Source organism: Phyllobates terribilis, unplaced genomic scaffold (genome assembly GCF_046119375.1).
Source record: "Phyllobates terribilis strain yellow unplaced genomic scaffold, ASM4611937v1 Scaffold_1__5_contigs__length_1240528914, whole genome shotgun sequence".
NCBI lineage: Eukaryota > Metazoa > Chordata > Amphibia > Anura > Dendrobatidae > Phyllobates > Phyllobates terribilis.
In genome coordinates this window covers 763,450,041-763,472,905 of record NW_027362761.1, presented here as the reverse complement: position 1 = coordinate 763,472,905, position 22,865 = coordinate 763,450,041, and the positions used below count along the sequence as shown (strand labels likewise).

The 22,865-nt window shown below is 44.1% G+C and overlaps 1 protein-coding gene across 2 annotated transcripts in view; it reads left to right on the top strand.

The window, feature by feature from the left end:
* The first annotated feature begins 669 nt into the window (after positions 1–669).
* Positions 670–22,865, top strand: part of LOC141150036 (uncharacterized) — a 228,162-nt gene continuing 205,966 nt past the window's right edge. For both annotated transcript variants that reach the window (XM_073636940.1, XM_073636939.1), the window contains exons 1-2: positions 670–806; positions 18,791–18,874. In XM_073636940.1, the coding sequence (XP_073493041.1) occupies positions 18,801–18,874 (74 nt within the window). In that variant the 5' untranslated portion in view covers positions 670–806; positions 18,791–18,800. The remainder of the gene's footprint in view (positions 807–18,790; positions 18,875–22,865) is intronic.

Sequence of the window (22,865 nt, the reverse complement as noted above, 5' to 3'; positions counted from 1 at the left end):
CCTCATCCAACTTGTCAACTGTTATATGACTGAATTGCAAATATAGCTTTGGGTTATATTCCAGGCTGTAACTCAGGCTGCGTGCCCACGTTGCGGATTACAAGCGTTTTTGATGCGGAATTTCCGCAGCGGAAACGCTTGTAAAACGCTTGGTAATCCGCACCCCATGGTCCCCAATGGGATTCCGCAAGTTCTATGCACATGCTGCGGATTTTTCCGCAGCGTTTATGCTGCGTTCAAAAATCCGCAGCATGTCAATTAATTTTGCGTTTCCGCAAGCGGAATTGCCTTTGACCAATGCATAAAAAACGCAAGGCAATTCCGCATGTGGAAAACGCCCGATAAACGCGAGAAAAACCGTGCGGAATTCCGCATGCGTTTTTCCGGGAGAGGACTTGCAGAAATGAAGCAGAAATTTTCTGCTTCATTTCTGCAATGTGGGCACATAGCCTAAGAATTCTTTTTACATATGAGATATGTAGCGTAATGCTGCTAAGCTATGGACAAGCCCTGAGTAAATTACTAATGTTGTATCCATTCAGTTATGTATGAAGCAATGTTGTCTTAAGGCAAGTGTTCACATTCTTGTTACTGAACTTGGTCTCTTCAATGTTTAACTGGAGAATAAAGCTTGGCTGATCTTGTGTTGGTGGGTGGAGCGTCTCTCCTGGAGACAAATTCTTTTGATAACTTGTAAAAGAATTGGACTGAGAACACTAAACATCATAGTGATTGAACTAGTCGAGTGCAATGTGAAAAAGAAGCACAATTCAGCTAAGAAATTAAGAGCATAGAATTCCTTCATGGTAAGTAATTATTTAAAGATTTGGCACACATACCGTATATACCTGGATCACTTTAGTAGAGATTTTTTTAAAAATATTATACTTAAATAGTAAGTAAAACAGGCAGAACTGCCGACATATTCATACATATATAAAATATATAAATAAATTTTTCTGATGGAAGTTATCTGTTTTGGGTGCAAAGTCACTTTGACGATGCATTATTCCTATAAGGGCTCGTTCACACTAGCGTATAAATCGGACGAGTGCAATCTGATAAAAAATCAGATTGCAATCGGACCAATGTTATTTAATGAGGCAGTGCAGATCTGAGTATTTTTTGAGTATTCGGTATGATAAAAAAAATGGCAGCATGCTGAGAATTCACTCCAGAATCAGTACAGTGCGAGATAAAAATCACATGCCATATCAGTATGGCAGACGATTCTTACAGATACATTACAATTTTGTCATTTTTTTTAAACATTGTGCATGCTTCCAAGTTTATAATCCCTAGTGTTTCCCCTTTCTATTTTATGTGCATGTCTAAGAAGCATGTATTTTACTTCTATAGTGATGGCCCTGTATGTTATATGACACCGAGGCTACTGCTTTTGTGGAGTTTGACTTACTACATTTTATCCCTTTAAGGGCTCATTCAGACTGGCGTATAGGCAGCGTATAACTCGGACGAGCGCTATCCAATATTTCATCAGATAGCACTCACTCCAATGTTATACAATAGGGCAGTGCTGAATAGTGTCTATTTTTTCATGCCGAGTCAGCATGAGAAAAAAATTGTTGCATGCTACGATTGGCAGCCTATCTCGGATGGCACGCACCCATACAAGTCTATGGGTGCTTGCAAAACATCGGTCTGCACTCGGATGTCATCCAAGTGCAGTGCGATTACCGTGAAAGCTGGCATTGTGAGAGATGGAGAAATCACTTTTTCCGTCTCCTCCGCAGTTGTGCTGCTATTCTCTCATACAAGAAGATCGGAGCACAGTGCACTGACACTCAGCTCACGCTCGCAGCAGAGTTTGAGCCGAGTTTCATTAGGATATCGCATCTGATGCTCTTGCATCGGATTCTATACGCTAATGTGACCCAGGCCTTATTGTTGCACTCCCGAATTACTGTGGCATAAATAAATGGGACTCCGTCCTAAAATCAGGTTATCAAGTTTTCCAGTGACCCAAGAGAATCCCTGTGCAGTCTGCACCAAGGACCTAGAACGAACACTAGAGCTGTCTCAACAGTAAACCCCAAGAGATGCAACACCAGGCATGAAGTCATAAAGCCCACAAATGATAAACATACTTAAATTAATAAAAGAACCACACTACTATTATATATGGAGTAAAACTTATTTATTGGTCGGGTACCTTTGTCAAGTTTAATAAAATAATCAATATAGTAAATCCATGAATAATCAAATACATTAAATATTAAAACTGCTCCAGACATAAATAAATAATTTAATAAACAACTCATTAATAATTACCTCCATACGGATCCACCCAAGTATCTGGGTGACCCATCCTCTGACAAAGCACCCAAACCTCGGCATATATATACCAAAAGCAAAATAACCAGGGCGGGAGGACAGGGCTTCTTCAGCTCTTGAGGTAAAACTGACCCCTCCTGACAGGAGCCGTCACCTTATATAGGCATATGCCCCCACTCTCCCCCCCTTACAGAACCAATCAGCTGTTCTCCATTTCCCGCTCAAAAACCAGTTAAGGCCAGATTTGTACCACTTCTGAAAGTTCCCAGTAATATTGTCAGTTACCTCATAACCTGACTTGACCATGTAATACATTAGGGGCTTATTCCCTCATGATGTCCCCATTTAAGGCAATGTGGCCATCTCATGAAGTCATAAAGCCCACAAGTGATAAACATACTTAAATTAATAAAAGAACCACACTACTATTATATATGGAGTAAAACTTATTTATTGGTCGGGTACCTTTGTCAAGTTTAACCCCTTAAGCCCCGGAGTATTTTTCGTTTTTACATTTTCGTTTTTGCTCCCCTTGTTCCCAGAGCCATAGCGTTTTTATTTTTTGGTCAATATGGCCATGTGAGGGCTTATTTTTTGCGGGACGAGTTGTACTTTTCAACGCCATTACTAGTTTTATCATATCATATACGGGAAAACGGGAAAAAAATTCCAAGTGCGGTAAAATTGCAAAAAAAGTGCAATACCACAGTTGTTTTTTATTTATTTTTTTTACCATGTTCACTGAATGCTAAAACTGACCTGCCTTTCTTATTCTACAGGTCATTACGAGTTCATAGACACCAAACATGTATAGGTTCTTTTATATTTAAGTGGTGAAAAAAAATTCCAAAATTTGGTAAAAAAAAATAAAAAAAATAGCGCCATTTTCTAAGACCCGTAGCGTCTCCATTTTTCGTGATGTGGGGCTGGTTGATGGCTTATTTTTTGCGTGCCAGGCTGACGTTTTTATTGATAACATTTGGGGTAGATCCGATGTTTTGATCGCCCGTTATTGCATTTTATTGCAATTTTGCGGCGACCATAAAACGTAATTCTGGCATTTAGAATTTTTTTCTCGCTACGCCGTTTACCGATCAGAATATTTTTTTTTTTATATTGATAGATCGGGCGATTCTGAACGCGGCGATACCAAATATGTGTATGTGGGGTTTTTTATATATATTTTATTTTGAATGGGGCGAAAAGGGGGTGATTTAAACTTTTATATTTTTTTATTTTTTTTTATATTTTTAAAAACTTTTTTTTTTTACTTTTTGCATGCTTCTATAGTCTCCATAGGAGACTAGAAGCAGCAACTGTCCGATCGCCTCTGCTACATACAGGGGACGAGCAGGTCCCCTGCATGCAGCAGAAATGGTCCTGTGCTATGAGCGCCGACCACTAGGTGGCGCTCATAGCGACAAGATCATGACAACCACAGGCGTCTGCTGCAGACCCTGGGTTGTCATGCACGCCCATCGGCGACCCGCGATCACGTGACGGGGTCGCCGGTGGGCGGGGCTTATGACGCGCTACCCGGAAGCGCGCGTTAAATGCTGCTGTCGGAGATTGACAGCAGCATTTAACTGGTTAACAGCCGCGGGTGGATCGCGATTCCACCCGCGGCTGTTGCGGGCACATGTCAGCTGTAAGAATCAGCTGACATGTGCTCCGTTCAGTGAGGGCTCAGCGCAGCAGCCCTCACTGAACGGAGGGTACGCAAATATGCGTACTAATACGTCCCCGGTAAGTAAGGGGTTAATAAATCAATATAGTAAATCCATGAATAATCAAATACATTAAATATTAAAACTGCTCCAGACATAAATAAATAATTTAATAAACAACTCATTAATAATTATCTCCATACGGATCCACCCAAGTATCTGGGTGACCCATCCACCAGGACTCTGCTTAAAAAGCAGAGGTCCCCTCCCCCACAAAGCCACCCGACCAATGCTCAATCATAGTCTGAAAGTCTAAATTCAAAATGTCATAACCGACATCAGAAAGATGAACGGAATCTCTACTATACATCCCCACTACATATCCCTCCAGCTCTCTGTGCCTATAGCAAAAACCGTTGAGGCTTGGCAAAAATTTGGAAAGATCTCTATTCACTTTACGCTTGATCTTTTCAAGAAAAAATACCCCATCCGATTTCCAACGAAGGCGGGATATTATCTCCGAAAAGGCAATCATAGCAGCAGGAAAAAAACTGGTAATCCAAAGAAGATCCTGTTTGACTTGCCAGAGCAGATCAGAAGACCGAAACTTGCCAATATCATTACCCAATAAATGTAAAATTAAAAAATCAGGTATAGGATAACGCAAAGATAAATCTAATAATACTTTCTTCAACTGTGACCAACGCATACCACGAATACCATGCCAGAAGATTTGAAATTCGGATGAACTGAACGATAAATTTTCAGAATAATTTCTTTTACTCGCCCTTCTCTGCGCCCAATAAACATAAGAGTGCCCAATAATCCATATACATCTGGGCCCTACAAAATAAAAAGAATCAACATGTAAATAACAAGTCAGGGCGAACATACAACTGGTATCGATTTGACTTCCACCTCCCTAATTGCTTAATCAAATTCTCATCTAGGCCAGCTTGGTCAGCCATAGTTGCTGCCCCTATCCTAAACGAATGACCTGTAATATGTAAATTCCCCAGTTTCAGATCGCCCAAGCATTTCCTCAATATGAAAGAAAATTGGAATTTAGTTACTGGGCTACCATTTTTATGAATGAATAGAAGGGAAAAACCAAGGGGGCGAATTGACAGCCATCGTCTCATGTTAGACACAGGGCATAAGGGAGAATCGCTGATTGCCCTTACTATGATTTTAGTGCCCCTGCCCAACTGATCTGTCTTAGACCTCCTCAAGAAAAGGACCATACTGTGCTGTAGTACTGAAACGTCAGAAAACAGAAGCCCCGTAGGCTGAAGCCCATTATCTGATAATAACTCCCCCGTCCTCATTGCTGAAAAAAATAAAGTAATAAAAATGGCCCTAAAAAGAGTTGCTTCAAAAAGGTTGAAACAAACTTCAGAAACCACTGAACACAATTTGGACAAAAGTTCAATCGTAACTGGTCGTCTGGTATCTGCAGAAAAAGAATTACGCTTAAAACCCTTTAAAAATTGCTTTACTACAAATAATGACGACAAGGGAGCTGACCCGTATAACTTTAAGAAAAATGATATCCCTGCTATACTTTTTGCCAAAGCTGAGTGAGACAACCCTTCATTCACTAACATGTCTAAAAATGACAAGGCTAAAGTAGCAAAACATGCATGAGGATCAAAGCCATTAACTTGACAAAATCCCCGCCATTGCTCCCACGCGCATGTATAACCAGCCCATGTGTGCGGAGCTAAGGAATGAATAATGTATTTAGGAACATGAATTAAACCAGATCCCACAGGGACGTGGGAAGCCTCGTTCTGTCCGCTTTTGCCTCTGGATACCGCGCAAGGAATTCTTCCACCCGCTGCTGAGACAGAAGATCCGCCATTACATTACTATATTCTGTAGAAACGCAGGCTTTAAGCCAAATGTTGTGCTGAAGTAATAATAACATCAAATGCCTCAAAATTTTAGAGATCAACCCGTTTCTAGAAGACATAGTGTTAAGTGAAAAACAAAGACCCGGAGATCTGGAGCGCAACAAAATTCTACAATTATCGAGACGAGAACTCCAAATGGAAAAAATAGCAAAAACTGCAAAGACTTCAAAAAATGATATAGTAAAATCCTACCGCAGAAAAAACCCGGCCAAAGCTCTGAAATCCATGCACCGCGGAAAAATCCCCCAAAACCGGAAAGACTAGCTGCACAAAACAATTGCAGTTTATCCGCTGATTGAAATTCTGACTGCCAGCAAGACACACCATTATACTCGTCCAAAAACCGGGCCCACACCCATAAATCCTCCTTCGGATCAGGAGAAATAATAATCAAGGACGTTGGGGAGGTGTGGCCTTTGATAGCATCGTACAAACGCCTCAAAAAAATTCTCCCAACAGGTATTATGCGCAAAGCAAAATTTAATGCTCCTAATAAAGATTGAAAATCCCTCAAAGAAGCAGTGTCCCGTCGCAGAAAAAGGTAGACTAGTGATTTCAGCTTAATCACTTTATCCAATGGCAGCCTACATACCATTTCATTGGAATCTAACTCTATCCCTAAAAATTCCAGTTTCGTACAAGGAAAAACCGTCTTATCTGCGGCAATGGGGACCCCAAAAATAGCCATAATGGACAAAAAACGTGTCAACAATTGAGAACAAATGTCAGAACCAGAGGGGCCTAAGAATAAAAAATCATCTAAATAATGTAACACATGTCCTTGTGGAAAAATAGATTGAAGACACCATTGCAAAAAGGAAGAAAACATTTCAAAATAAAAACAGGATAACGAAAAACCCATTGGGAGACATCGGTCAAAAAAAAAAAATCCCTCAAAAACAAAACCCAATGAATAATAACCAGACGGATGAACAGGAAGCAGGCGAAAAGCGGCTTGAATATCAGTCTTAGCTAGCATGGCATTGCCGCCGACATTCCGTAATAAATCTACGGCCATGTCAAATGAGGCATAATGGACAGATGCTTTAGTCTTATCCACCTGGTCATTCAATGAATCGCCGGAAGGGAAAGATAAATGATGTATAAGGCGATAGGAACCCCGCTCTTTTTTTGGAACAACCCCTAATGGGGAGATCCTAAAATTCAAAAAAGGGGGATCAATGAATGGACCAGAACACCTACCGAGCTGAATTTCCTTAACAATTTTCTCTCTCACTACCTCAGGAAAACGCCTGGCTGAAGGTAAATTCTCAATTACCTTGCAACCAGACCCTTCAAAACTAGGTACAAAAAACCCTCTGTGAAACCTTTAAACAGTAGCAGGGATTTCTCCCTGTCGTGATATTTGTTTAGAAACGGTAGCATTTCTACCACCTTCACCGGTGTCTTTGCCATTAAGAAATGGCTCTTTTGCAATAGCCCTTTGAGGCGACTGAGTAAATTTCTTGAAGCATTTATTCATTGGGTGAGCCCCCCCGCAAATGGAACACTCATGCTTATAACGACAATTGTGCAGCCATCTGCAGGAGGACTCATTAAACGCGAAACATAACCCTTTCCGAATCTGTTGAGAAACCGGGTTTTTAAGAATATTAGGTTGCCTCTGTGGGACCATCATTTGTAGCCATAGGCCTACGTCTTTAACCCCCCATTTTAATGAAGGGTGAACAGACAATTTTTGCCTAAAGGCTTCATCATACAGCAGCCAAGCAGTACCGCCAAAATGGCGGTAAGCCTCCAATACAATATCTATATGTTGAAGGAGTCCACAGCAAAGAGACGCGGATTTCTCCCCCAACACGGCCGCATAAATTAAGAAGGCCTGTAGCCACGAATGAAAAGATTTAAAAATTTTCTTTTTTTCCTCATCCGATTTATCGGTCCGAAAAGCATCTTTACCGGGAAGCAGGGAAAAAACATCCAAATACTCCCCAACCCAGATCCTTTCTTTCACCGACGTAGACAAGTGAAAACCCAAAGGGGAAACCTCGCAGGACAATGCTTCCTTGAAGCAAGCTGCAGGTACATGAGGCCTCTGAGAAACCTTAAGGGAGGACCCCATATCAAACTTAGAAAATCCCCTAAGGGCATCCTGCACAGCAATATTAATTATCTCTTTAAGAGAGGCTGAGCTAGAAATAACATTATCAATTAAACTGTCATTATGCATTAGTATCTCACCATCCGAAGATCGTGCCGGAGATGTCTGCATCTGTCCTTGCGTTACTGATGTCTTCTCTATTCTCCCACCAGACCCCTGAGCGGTCTCAGTGAAAGGGGCCATCCCGGTACTAGCCACAACCGCTGGGCTCCAGGCCTGGGACACAGCTGCAGCCGCCTGACAGCTCTTTTGCTGCGGCTGCAAGCTGGCGCCCCGGCTCCACGGAGCGGTCGTGACCACTGCCGCTGCACCGCTGTCTTCATCCGTCCTGTGCTCCGGGGACCCGGATGCCGGCTGGCTCACGGAACCACGCCCCCTCGTAGGACTACGCGAGAGCCTGCTGACACGCTCCCCGCTTAGCGATGCCGCCGACCTCTTCCTGCCTTGGCTCCGCCTGCCTCCTGATGGCGGCGGTGATGGGGACCAGCGTCGCAGCTTCCTGGGTCTCGCACTGCGACGGGGAACCGGCGCTCCGTCCTGTATCTCGCCATCTTCGGGCTCCCCAATCTCCCCCTCAACAGCCTCTTCCTGTGCCGCTGAATCTTCCTCCAGGCACCGCAGAAGCCAGTCCCGACCTCCCCCAGCGCTCGCCTTCTCCAACAGCCGGCTCAGGAGCTCCTCCATCCCGTCTTCAGGCTTCTTCAGCTCTTGAGGTAAAACTGACCCCTCCTGACAGGAGCCGTCACCTTATATAGGCATATGCCCCCACTCTCCCCCCCTTACAGAACCAATCAGCTGTTCTCCATTTCCCGCTCAAAAACCAGTTAAGGCCAGATTTGTACCACTTCTGAAAGTTCCCAGTAATATTGTCAGTTACCTCATAACCTGACTTGACCATGTAATACATTAGGGGCTTATTCCCTCATGATGTCCCCATTTAAGGCAATGTGGCCATCTCAATATGACACAAAAAGATAACATATCAGCAGGCTTGGACTGGCCTACAGGAGAACAGGAGAATCCTCCGGTGGGCCCTTGTGCAAGAATGGGCCACCACCCTCTTATATGAGAGGTAATTGGCACAATATATTTAAATCATTATGTACAGACAAATTTGAGCATCTTATTCATATAACAATCTACCCAGTTGATTGTTATATACAGTAAATTGTGATTGAGGATAATGTCACATTTGCAAGTAACTGAAAAACGGGGCCATGGAGTTGGTTACTGGTGGGCCCTTGACACCCAGTCTGACACTGCATGCCTTTTCACAGTGGTTATTAAAGGGCATTAGTCCTCAGCGCAGCCTTTTTATGGTACTGAGAATTAAGTAAATTGAGGCCCCCTTCCTTCCCCTAATGCAAGGGTGGGAGTCTTTTTTCTGCCAAGGGCCATTTGGATATTTATACCACCGTTCAAGGGCCATACAAATTGTGCGCTCACTCGACCCACAAAGTACGTTCAGACGCTGGCACTAGTGTCAGGACATTGCACTCACCTAAGCGTTCAGTAGTGAACACTGTTTGTGTTCACAAGCAAGAAGAAATTAAAGGGCCATCAGCCATCAAAACACAGCTGCCAGCCCAAGCTCTGCGGCCCCTGGGAATTTTCCGAGGAGCAGGGTAAAAGGTCATCAAGGGCCGTAAATGGCCCACGGGCCTGAGGTTTCTCACCCCTGCCCTAATGGGTGAAAACACACCACATGTATATTATATCTGACACCCTCCTACATGAACCACAATCAGTCTTAGGGCTCATTCACATTAGTGTACAATATGGAGGAATGCAATGCGAGAAAACATCGCATTGCACTCTGACCAATGTTACACAATGATTCAGTGCTCATCTGCGAGTTTTTTCTCAGCTTGGATCGGACTAAGAAAAAAAATGCAGCATGCTGTGATTGTCTGCAAAAATCATGTCAAACTCGCCAGTGCAAGTCAATGGGTACGAGAAAAAAATCGCACAGCACATGGACCATGCGTGTGCCACCTGATTTTTATGCACACATGTCAAAGGAAACTCGACATTTCATCAGCCAAGTACAGTAAATTCACAGCCTGTACTCAGAATAGAATAGATATAAACATGTTAGTGAAATATAGAATCTGTGCTTTGCGTGTGTAGTTTTCTGTACTTGTATTTAGCTAATAATTAAATAAATAAATGAAAAAAAAATGGCATGGGGTTTCCCCTATTTTTAATAACCAGCTGAAGGAAAGCAGACAACTGTGAGCTGGTGTTATTATTCTGGGAAGGTGCCAATATCCATGGAGCTTCCCAGCCTATTAATATCAGCTTACAGCTGTCTGCTTAGCCTTTACTGGTTATTAAAAAGGGGGGACACAAAAAAAATGACGTGGGGTCCCCTATATTTTTAATAACCAGCAAAGGCAAAACAGACAGCTGCATCCTGATAACAATAGGCTGGGAGGGGCCATGGGTATTGGCCCCTTCCCAGACTAATAACACCAGCCCTCAGCTAACCCAGAAATGGTGCATCCATTAGATGCGCCAATTATGACGCTTAGCCTCGGCTCGTCCCGATTGCCCTGGTGCGGTGGCAATTGGGGTAATAGTTTTGAGGTTGATGTCATCTGACATGAAATCAGTATAAACCTTTCCCGTTTTAGGTCAATTAGGATTACCATCATTTTTAATATTTGCCAAATGCCAAAATAATGTGAGAGAGAATGTTTTAAGGCATTTTTGTTACTTACTGCAAAGTCAAAAGTTTACATACATTTCATTAGTATTTGGTACCATTGCCCTTAAACTGAATGTCTTGGGTCAAACGTTTTGGATATCCTTCCTTCAGTCCTTCTGCAAAAGCCAGAACTTTTTTTTATTATTCTGTCCACATAGCCATATAAGGGCTTTTTTTTTGATGAACAAGTTGGAGTTTTAAATTACACCAGTCACTATGACCTCGCAACATGATTCTTCAGGTCAGTACAATTACAGTATAGCAATCAAGTTGTATAGCTTTTTTATGCATATATTTTTCTAAGGTTAAAAAATTTATTTGAATTTTGCAAGCAAAGAAAATAAGGGTTTGTGACAGACGTGTATAATGTGTGTTTTCATGTGGTGCTTTGATTGCTTTTTATTTCAATTTTTGGGAGAAATGTGAAGACCAAAAAACAGCAATTCTGGCATTTCAATTTTTTTTCTCTGTAAGGCCTTTTACTGAGGTGGATGTATAAGGCCTTGTTTCATGCAGGAAAAACTGTATTATTTTTCAGTGCTGTTTTGGTGTAAATTAGAGATGGAGAATTTGATTTGCGCTGCACTGGTCTGGCATGCTGTCTGATCTGTCATTCAATCCGGTCTCTGTAGCAGATTCTCTTCATTTCTGCACTCAGCATCAATGGACCCACATCCTGGGCGACTCTGGCACTTGCTAGACCTTGCAACATTATGACATCGCAGGCCCTAGGCACCATATTCTCTTAGGGTGCTGGGCCAAAGATGTCGGGTGCAGACGTAAAAAACAGCTGCAATGGAGGACCAGACTAAATGCAGGACCAAGGCAACGCAAATCGGATTGCCCATCTCTAGCATGCATATAAGTAACCAAGTAATTTAAATAATAATTTTTTTGGGAAACAAAAATAGAAGAAAGCAATTGTTGCTGTTGTAGTTGTTTCTAGAGTTGAGGAAAAAGATTCAAAAGGACCCTGGACTAATAGCTTGGCACCTCTTCTAATTAGTGGAGCTGAGGCGCCCCCTGGGCCGTGGGGTACTCGGCAGCCGGGTCTCTGGCTGCTGGGGGATATCACGGTGGCTGGCCGGTCCGTGACCCATATTTATATGGGGTTTTTTAGAATAGTGTTCGTGACGCCACCTGTGGATTGCGGCTAAAGGGTGCCGCCGCTGCGGAGCAGTCCTCTGGAGCTGGTGTTACGACAGCAGGGATGGTGTGGCTCTCCACAGGTAGAGCTAGCTCCAGGGCAGTGTAGGACGGTGTGGGTTGCGCTGAGCGGTGTAGTGCCGTGAGGGAGGGATGGTGCAGATGAAAGAAGGGACGGAGGCAGTGCAGTGCAGTCATCCGAGTTTTTACTCACAGTTCTTATGACATTTCCACTGATGCACTGTACAGTTGTCGGCCTCCCACGTCGCGCTGCGTTCACCAGGCAGGGGTTCAGCACTTCCTCAGGTAGATCAGGAGTACCTGGCAGAACCCCTCTTTCTTGTGTTCCTAACTTGTGTTCTGTAACTAGACAGTCTTCACGCTGGATCTTTCTCCCTCCTGCCCTGCGCTTCCTACTCTCAATCCCGCTCGGGTGCTATGAAGTCCCTCCTGTCTCGTCTGAGTTCCTGGACCTGCTTGACCCTCACGGGGATTAGAATGAGGCTTCAGCAACTGGCTATAGAAGCCAGAAGCCTCCGGTTTTGCCAGCCGAGACCAGGAGTAACACGGCTGGACCAGGGGCCGGTCCCCTTCTTGCGGCCTACGATCCCTCTGTCTTCTGACAGATGCGGGGCGTACGGGTGCCTTCCTGCACTCGCTGTACCCCCTAGGATCCCTTCTTAGAACGGAGCCTACTCCTCTGCTCCCCACCTGGGCCTCTAGGACTGGGCCCTACTTGTGGAGCAGAGCTCTTAAAGAGACTCTGCTCCCAGACGGTCTTCGCTCTCTCCTCTCACTGACTGATCTGCCACCCTAAGATGGCTTCCCTTTTTATATCTCACTCTATAGTGCTCCCTCAAACTGCTTCCTCCACCCACACCCACTACTGGTTCCCCCTACCTCTGGATTCCCCCCACTCCAGCCAGGGACAGGGCTCAGCAGGAAAACACATTTCATCTTGCCCTTCCAGCTGGCCTGGAGCAGTGTAGTGTTGGATGCAGGTGTTGGGGTTTCGGGCAGCACTCCCTCCTTACCTGAGAGAAGGAGACACCACACCTCTGGGTGAGGTGCAGTACCTCTGAGGCGACTGAACCCTCAGGGGCGCCACATTCCACCTCAACATCATGTCTGTGTGTCACCCTGGCCTGGATGCCACAAATATAATAAAGCTGTGTCTGAGAGCAAGGGGGAGGTTCTCTGGTCAGGGGAACATTAGCATGCAATACCTCCTGTCTCAGGCCAGTAGGGGGAGCAGGCTGCCCCTATAAAAGCTGGAACTGGGGGCAGGGTTAGAGAGAACTGGACGACCTGTCTCTGGATTGAGAGGTGTCCCAGAGCAGAGAGAGACAGTTGTATTGCACCCTAAGAGGACGTGTGGCGGTAGGAGAGCCACAAGCCAGGGACAAGAGGTGAAGTGCGCCTGTCCTGGCAGACAAAGAACCCAATTTACCAGACTTTGGCGTCTGAGGCTGTGAGGATTCCACGTCCTACAGCAGATAACCAGTTCGCAGGGGACTGTATGTTCCTTGGCCTAAGAAGCCCGGAGGTTCCGCCACACCAGAAGGGACCAGCAAAGCCGTACCAGGCCAGGAATAGAAAGGGACCAAAGTTGCAGGCCATACGGGCGAGAAGACACGGTGAGCTCAGGAACATGGGCTGTTACCCGATAAGGAGGAAATAGCCAGAAGGAGCGCAGAGAGCACGGTAGGCCTACACCCTCACCCTGACCAGGGCCAATTTCCCGTTTGCTCTCAGACGTCCAGGCCACCCCTCCTAGCCGGGCCTGTTTGTGGGTCAGTTCACCTGTTCTAGTAAAGACCCTGGACTTCAACCTGTTGTCTGTGTGCTCCTTGCTCCTCCAGCACTAACGGCGCTTGGACGCCCTACACCATCACCCCCATCTTCTACTATACTGCCCTGGGGCCGCACTCTTCCCGTGGGGAGACACACTACCCCAGCTGCATATACCTTCAGCCCCAGCGGTCTGCCTCGCCGCGGCGGTTCGCACTGACCGCAATCCACGGGTGGCGTAGTCGGACATAACCAACAGCGCATGGCAGACTACCAATGGTCTGACCACCCTGAGCCATGGAACCGGGTTGCCACTACTACCCCCATCGTTTCCCGATTGCCCGGCTCCGAGTGCCCCACGGCCCAGGGGGCGAGTCATCTGTGTCACACTAATGAGAAAAGACACAGGGGATGTGGCAGGTAGTAGAAGGTTTACAGTGCTCTGGTCCAGTGGACATGGACAACCGACATGGCCGCTGGACCAGGATCGTACCAATCTTTTTGCTCAATCCTAATTATTACAGTTATATGGACACCAAATTTGGAAAGGTTGGCTGTTTTTTAAGAATAACAAAGTCAATGTTTTGGAGTGGTCATTAGAAAGCCCTGATCTCAATCCTATTGAAAATTTATGGGAAAAGCTGAAAAGGCAGGTGCGAGCAAGGTGACCTACAAACCTGGATCAGTTACACCAGTGTATGGGCTGTGCATTATACTACATGTATGGCTATGGGCTATGCATTTTACTACATGTACGGACTATGGGCTGTGCTTTATACTACATGTAGGACTATGGGCTGGGCATTTTACTACATGTATGGACTATGGGCTATGCATTATAATATATGGATGACTATGGGCTGTGCATTATACTACATGGATGACTATGGGCTGTGCATTATGCTACATGGATGACTATGTGCTGTGTATTATACCACAATGTATGACTATCAGCTGTGCATTATACTACATGTATGACTATGGGCTGTGCATTATACTGCATATATAGACTATGGGCTATGCATTATACTGTATGTATGGACTATAGGCTGTGCATTTAACTACATGTATGGACTATGGGCTGTGCATTATACTACATGTATGACTATGGACTGTGCCTTATACTACATGTATGGACTATGGGCTATGCATTATGCTACATGTATGGACTATGGGGTATGCATTATAGTACATGCATGGACTGTGAGCTGTGGATTATACGTCATGTATGACTATGGACTGTGCCTGATACTACATGAATGGACTATGAGCTATGCATTATACTACATGTATGGACTATGGGGTATGCATTACACTACATGCATGGACTATGAGCTGTGGATTATACTACATGTATGGACTATGGGCTATGCATTATACTACATGTATGGACTATGGGCTATGCATTATACTACATGCATGGACTATGGGGTATGCATTATACTACATGCATGGACTATGAGCTGTGGATTTTACTACATGTATGGACTATGGGCTGGGCATTTTACTACATGTATGGACTATGGGCTGTGCATTATAATATATGGATGACTATGGGCTGTGCATTATACTATATGGATGACTATGGGGAGTGCATTATACTACATGCATGGACTATGGGCTGGGCATTTTACTACATGTATGGACTATGGGCTATGCATTATAATATATGGATGACTATTGGCTGTGCATTATACTATATGGATGACTATGGGGAGTGCTTTATACTACATGGATGACAATGGGTTGTGCATTATTCTCCATGGATGACTATGGGCTGTGCATTATACTACATGTATGGACTATGGGCTATATATTATACTATATGTATGGACTATGGGCTGTGCATTATACTACATGTATGAACTATAGGCTGTGCATTTAACTACATGTATGGACTATTGGCTGTGCATTATACTACATGTATGACTATGGACTGTGCCTTATACTACATGTATGACTATGGGCTGTGCATTATAATATATGGATGACTATGGGCTGTGCATTATACTATATGGATGACTATGGGCTGTGCATTATACTACATGTATGGACTATGGGCTGTGCATTATACTACATATATGACTATAGGCTGTGCCTTATACTACATGTATGGACTATGGGCTGGGCTCTTTACTACATGTATGGACTATGGGCTGTGCATTATACTATATGGATGACTATGGGCTGTGCATTATACTATATGGAGGACTTTGGGGAGTGCATTATATTATATTTGAGGACTATGGGGAGCGCATTATGTTATAAGGAGGATTATGGGCTGTGCATTATACTCTATGCAGGACTAAGGGGTGCATTATGTATATGGATGCCTATGGCCTGTGCACTATATTAGATGGATGACTATGGGCTGTGCATTATACTATATGGAGAACTATGGAGAGTGCATTATACTATATTCGAGGACTATGGAGAGTGCATTATGCTATAAGGAGGACTATGGGGGTGCATTATACACTGCTCAAAAAAATAAAGGGAACGCTCAAATAACACATCCTAGATCTGAATGAATGAAATATTCTCATTGAATACTTTGTTCTGTACAAAGTTAAATGTTCTGACAACAAAATCACACAAAAATCATCAATGGAAATCAAATTTATTAACCAATTGTTATAGAGACCCTCTTTGTTTTAAGGAGAACTTTGGAATAGACAGCAAAGGGTCTTCACATTGCCAGTGAGATTCAAATTAAGATACGTCATCGATGAAGGAAAAGAGACAGAATACATGCAAATGCATTGTCAGCAGGCAGAGTCTTCTGTTGTGGCAACAAAGACTCACCATATTTATTAGCTAGACAGAACGGAACTTCATTGTTACATACAACTGAACAGGAAACCGAAAAAGACTTATCAGTAGCAAACACATTTCCCTTGGACCAACGTAAACCTTCTTGTCAAGGAGTTTACAGGAAACCAGTATCTTAGTCATACATTCCACAATGTATGTCTTAAACAGGTAGACTTCATACATAGCAAAGATATAATTTTTTTTTCTAAATTAATAATGAATCTAGATATTAAAAATACCATAAAAAAAACCATAACACAATGGAGACCTGGATTTGGAGTCACCCCCAAAATTAAAGTGGAAAAACACACTGCAGGCTGATCCAACTTTGATGTAATGTCCTTAAAACAAGTCAAAATGAGGCTCAGTACTGTGTGTGGCCTCCACATGCCTGTATGACCTCCCTACAACGCCTGGACATGCTCCTGATGAGGTTGCGGATGGTCTCCTGTGGGATCTCCTCCCAGACCTGGACTAAAGCATCCGCCAACTCATGGACAGTCTGTGGTGCAACGTGACGTTGATGGATGGAGAGAGACATGATGTCCCAGATGTGCTCAATCAGATTCAGGTCACGGAAACGGGCGGGCTAGTCCATAGCTTCAATGCATTCATCTTGCAGGAACTGCTGACACACTCCAGCCACATGAGGTCTGTCATTGTCCTGCATTAGGAGGAACCCAGGGCCAACCGCACCAGCATATGGTCTCACAAGAGGTCTGAGGATCTCATCTCGGTACCTAATCGCAGTCAGGCTACCTCTGGCGAGCACATGGAGGGCTGTGCGGCCCTCCAAAGAAATGCCACCCCACACCATTACTGACCCACTGCCAAACCGGTCATGCTGAAGGATGTTGCAGGCAGCAGATCGCTCGCCACGGCGTCTCCAGACTCTGTCATGTCTGTCACATGTGCTCAATGTGACCCTGCTTTCATCTGTGAGAGCACAGGGCGCCAGTGGCGACTTTGCCAATCCTGGTGTTCTGTGGCGAATGCCAAGCGTCCTGCACAGTGTTGGGCTGTGAGCACACCCCCCATCTGTGAACGTCGGGCCCTCATACCACCCTCATGGAGTTGGTTTCTAATGTTTGTGCAGACACATGCACATTTGTGGCCTGCTGGAGGTCATTTTGCAGGGCTCTGACAGTGCTCCTCCTGTTCCTCCTTGCACAAAGGCAGAGGTAGCGGTCCTGCTGCTGGGTTGTTGCTCTCCTACGGCCCCCTCCACGTCTCTTGGTGTACTGGCCTGTATCCTGGTAGTGCCTCCAGCCTCTGGACACTACACTGACAGACACAGCAAACCTTCTTGCCACAGCTCGCATTGATGTGCCATCCTGGATGAGCTGCACTACCTAACCAACTTCTGTGGGTTGTAGAGTCCATCTCATGCTACCACGAGTGTGAAAGCACAACCAACATTCAAAAGTGACCAAAACATCAGCCAGAAAGCATTGGTACTGAGATGTGGTCTGTGGTCCCCACCAGCAGAACCACTCCTTTATTGAGTGTGTCTTGATAATTGCCAATAATTTCCATCTATTGTCTATTCCATTTGCACAACAGCATGTGAAATTGATTATCAATCAGTGTTGCTTCCTAAGTGGACAGTTGATTTCACAGAAGTTTGATTTACTTGGAGTTATATTCTGTTGTTTAAGTGTTCCCTTTATTTTTTGAGCAGTGTACTATAGGGAGGACTATGGGCTGTGCATTATACTATAGGTAGGACTATGGGCTGTGCATTATACGTCTTCTATGGGGCCCCATGGCTTCTATGTTTGCTCTTGGTGAGTATAATGGTTTACCAGGATGCGACCCAGGATAAAGGACATATACCAGGATGGGGCCAGGATGAGAGACATTTATACCAGGATGGAGGGCATATATATACCAGGATGAAGGACATATATACCAAGATGGAGGACATGAATATATATAATCAGGATGGTGGGTGGGCCCGGTTCAAATCTTGCGCAGGGGCCAAAAAGACTCTAATTACTCCACTGGGTAGAGGAAAGCTATTATGTTATGGTGTCAAGACCATGTGTTTTTGTCTGACCGACAATCTAACTTCCTTTATCAGACATGTAGCTACATAAAATACATAATAGAGCCAACTCCATACGTAGTACTTTTTATATTAATTTGTCTACTGGAGACATAATAGATCCTCCACGAAATAGGGATGACATTCAAACTCCATTTATTGCACCGTTTTTGAACATGAACTTCCATTATTAAAAAACAACACTGCTAACTAATTTGCCACCATGCTTTATTTTATTCATTTTTAAATGTCAATGATAAATGTTTCACCATTTGTTTCCAGAGCCTTGTGGATGTATTTCAATGCAAATCACAAAAGAAAAATGTCAGTTTACCAAACAGATGAATTTGACAGTGGGTTTCTAAGGTAAACAATATTGATAAAAAGTTTTTTTGCATTGCAAATATCTTAAAGAATCTAAAAGTATTGTATAAATAAAATAGGAATTGTAACATAAATGACACTTTTAACTCTTCCATGTCATAAAAATCAAGTAATCAACTGTAAGTTTTCAAGGTTATGTTGCTCATTTTCCTAGAATACTGGGCACCTCTATAGACATATGAATAAAATTATATATCTTATAGACACTGCAGTAAAAATAAATTCCAAAAAACTTCAAATAGCCTCTTCAGAAGGAAGAGGGCTTGATCTCTGGAGCCACCTATTGGGTGTAGCAATTCTAAAAGTCAATATAGACCCATTAACAAGCCTTGTCACATGACTTAGGATAATAATTAACCCCTTTCTGGCCCAAGGTTTACTAATACGTACCTGTGCCCTGGGCCTTATGGGCTATGTGCTGGGAGTGTCCGGCACTGCTCCCAACACATTAACCCCCGAAATGCTGGGATCTAAGTCGATTGCAGCATTCCGGTGGCAATAGAAGGTAAGCGCCCGTACTTACCTCCTTTCCGGCGTCCCGCGGTGTCTCTGGCTGGGTCAAGACGACACCCGGGTCATCAGACATCAGGAAGATACTTTGATCATGCGCAGTGCGCGATCAAAGTATCTTCTGCCTGTGCAGCGCTGACAGGCTGCATAGCACAGGGATGGTGCTGCATTCCTGTGCTATACAGCCAATCAGAATGTAAATAGTGAAAGTCCCATAGTGGGACAAAGAAATTTTTTTAATAAAAATATTAAAAAAATGAAAAAAATATTCCCCAAAAAATAAAAATATAATGGACCCATCAATAAATATTTTTCTGAAAAAAAACAAAACAAAACAAAAAAGTACACGTATTTGGTACCGCTGTGTCCAGAACGACTTGACCTATAAAACTCCTGGAACTGCCTCTGTAAGTTCCTGTACTTCTCCTGAATTGCCTGTTTCCGCACGGTCTGGTAATTCCGCTCCTCCTGAGTGTCAATCGGTCTCTTCAGGGACCGGTGTTCGATCATCAAATCTGAATTGGGCTTCATCTGTACTCCTTGGTGCAAACTCTGGAGCCTCGGAACTTAGTTCACTCTCCTGAGGATGGTAGATCCCTCTCCTTGCCTCTCCGAAAAATACAACGGTGTGTTCTTCTTCATCTGAACTTTCAAGGTCACTATCCACCTCCGGAGCTTCAGTCTGTGGTGGTCCCTTAGTCGATCTCGGACGATGTCGGTCTACTTCTGAGAAGTCTTGTTGTGGTGGGAGATAATGACAGGGTGGTAGTAAATTCCGATGGACTATTCTGGTTTTCTTGTCTCCCGTTTCCAATCGTATTTAATACACTGGGCTGTCATCGGCTTTCCTCCTTACGACCATATTCACCTTGTCTTCCCAGTACAAAGTTTTCCTGGACCGCCTTTTTCACGTACGTTCTTGACTAGCACTAGGCTTCCCGGTGCCAATTCTGCTCCATAACATTTTCGATCACAGTACTCTTTACTCTTGCTCTGTCCTTGCGTAACCACTTTGGATGCTATGTTGTATGCCCCTGCCATTTGTTCCTTCCATTTCCGAACGTACTCCAGATACGTTCTGTAAGTCTCTGACACCGGAGTATTGAGCATGATGTCGATTGGCAGTCTTGGCGATCGTCCATACAATAGGAAGAAGGGTGAGTAACCCGTTGCATCGCTCTTTGTACAGTTATAGGCATGTACCACTTTTGATAGAGAACTCTTCCAGTCTTTCTTCTCGTCAGCTGTTAAAGTGCGCAACATCGACAATAATGTCCGGTTAAAACGATCCACTTATCCATTACCTTCTGGGTGATAGGGCGTTGTGTGGGATCTCTAAATTCTACAGTACTTTCCTAGCTTGGCAAAGAGCTGGTTCTCAAATTCTCTTCCTTGGTTGTGGTGTAACCTCGTAGGGAATCCAAATCTCAAAGCAAAATCATTGAAGATCTTCTCTGCCGCTGTTCGACCAGCTTTATTGGTGGTGGCATATGCTTGGGCAAATCGAGTAAAATGTTCCGTCACCACCAACATGTATTCTTAACCACCCTTGCACGTCTCGAGATGTAGAAAGTCTATTGAGACCATCTCAAACGGATACGTAGTTTTGATGTTGCCCATAGGTGCCCGGGTTAATGTGTTGGGATGTTTATTTTTCAGACACCCACACTCCCTGGTCACGTACCTCTCAATATCTCTTTGCATGTACGGCCAGAAGAAACGTTCACGGATCAAGTTGGTTTTCCTTTCTACTCCCAGGTTTCTCATGTTTTCATGGAATTCTTTGAAGACCAACCTACGGAATACTCTGGGTAGTGCCAACTGCCGGTTTTGTCCTCCTTTACGATACAGGATACTGTCTTCACTGAGGTAGAGCTTTGTCCATTCTTTAACTAAAACAGATGCTGCTGGTGACTCATTATCTCTCTCTCCCGTTTACTTGGAAACCGATTTTGGTCCACATAAAGTAATATTCTACCAATCATCTGATCTTCCCGTTGTGCTCTATGGATTTTTCCTTTTGGTAGTTGTTGAATGGACAAAGGGTGATCTTATTTTCTCACTTTTATGGTGGTTTCCACGGTCAACTGACACCACAATGGTGTGTCTTCCTCTTGATAAGCTGGCACTGCTTGGGTAGTGCTCTCAATTGCTTCCAGACAAACTTCTTCCGAGCATTCTTGCATGAACCCCTCAGGCTCTAGTGGCATTCTCGACAATCCGTCAGTCCGCATTGCATTTTTCTGGCCTATACTTGATGCTGAAATTGAAGTCAGCTAGTTCAGCGACCCATCTCTGACCCGTTGCATTCAGTTTGGCTGTAGTGAGGACATAGGTTAAAGGGTTGTTGTCAGAGTATACCTCAAACTCTTTTGTGTAGTAGAGATAATCTCTAAATCGTTCACAGATAGCCTATTTCAATGCCAGGAACTCCAATTTTACGGAAAGTAGATGATAATTCTTCTCGGTGTCTGTCAACGTTCTAGAACCGTAACCAATGACTCTCAATTTTCCATCTTGATGCTGATACAGGGCAGCTCCAAGTCCAACTTGAGAAGCATCACAATGAAGAAGAAATGGTAAGTTGAAATCAGGATATCCCAAGATGGGTGGTTTTAACAGGTAGTCTACTAGTTCTTCCAATACCTCCTGGTGGTCTGCTGTCCAGAGAATGGGCTGTTGGGACGAAACGGCATTGTTTCTTTTAAGCCCGGTCTCACCCGCGTTCTTCTTTTTCTCCGTGGGTGTTGTTGACTCTGTCCCACCCCCAAGAGGAGGTATAGCTTGGCGGCAATCCAGGAGAAGTTCCGAACTTAAGTACGATAGTATGAGAGGAATCCTAAGATCTGCCTCAACTCCCCAACAGTAGAGGGCCGCTTGTCTTTTAAGACCAGTACCAGAGCAATTTCTGCTGGGTCCATGGTATATCCTTCTCCGGACACAATTTTCCCTAGAAATCGGACTTGCCTTTTAAACAGTTCACACTTCTTTGGGGTCAACTTAATTCTGTGTTGTTGATACCGCTGTAATATGGTCCTCAGGTGTTCAACATGCACCCGGAAGGTTTTGCTGTGTACCACATTGTCATTCAAGTACGGCTGGCAGATATCGTCCTTAAGTCCTTCCAAACAGGTCTCCATGCTCCTCTGAAATTCTGCTGGAGCTGAACTGAGCCCAAACGGTATGCATATCCACTCATATAACCCCCAAGGTGTGATAATTGCTGTCAAGGGTCTACTGGACTCTTCAACAAACCCTTGATGGTATGCTTTACCATGATTGAGGACAGAGAACCAGGTACTTCCTGATAGGCTATCTAGCATATCTTGAATCTTTGGTATCGGGTGCCGATCAGGTACTGACTTTCGGATTAGTTCCCGGTAATCACAGCAGAGTCTCAACGTACCGTCCTTCCTAACACAAACAATAGGAGAGGAATAAGACGACTTTGATTTTTGGACCC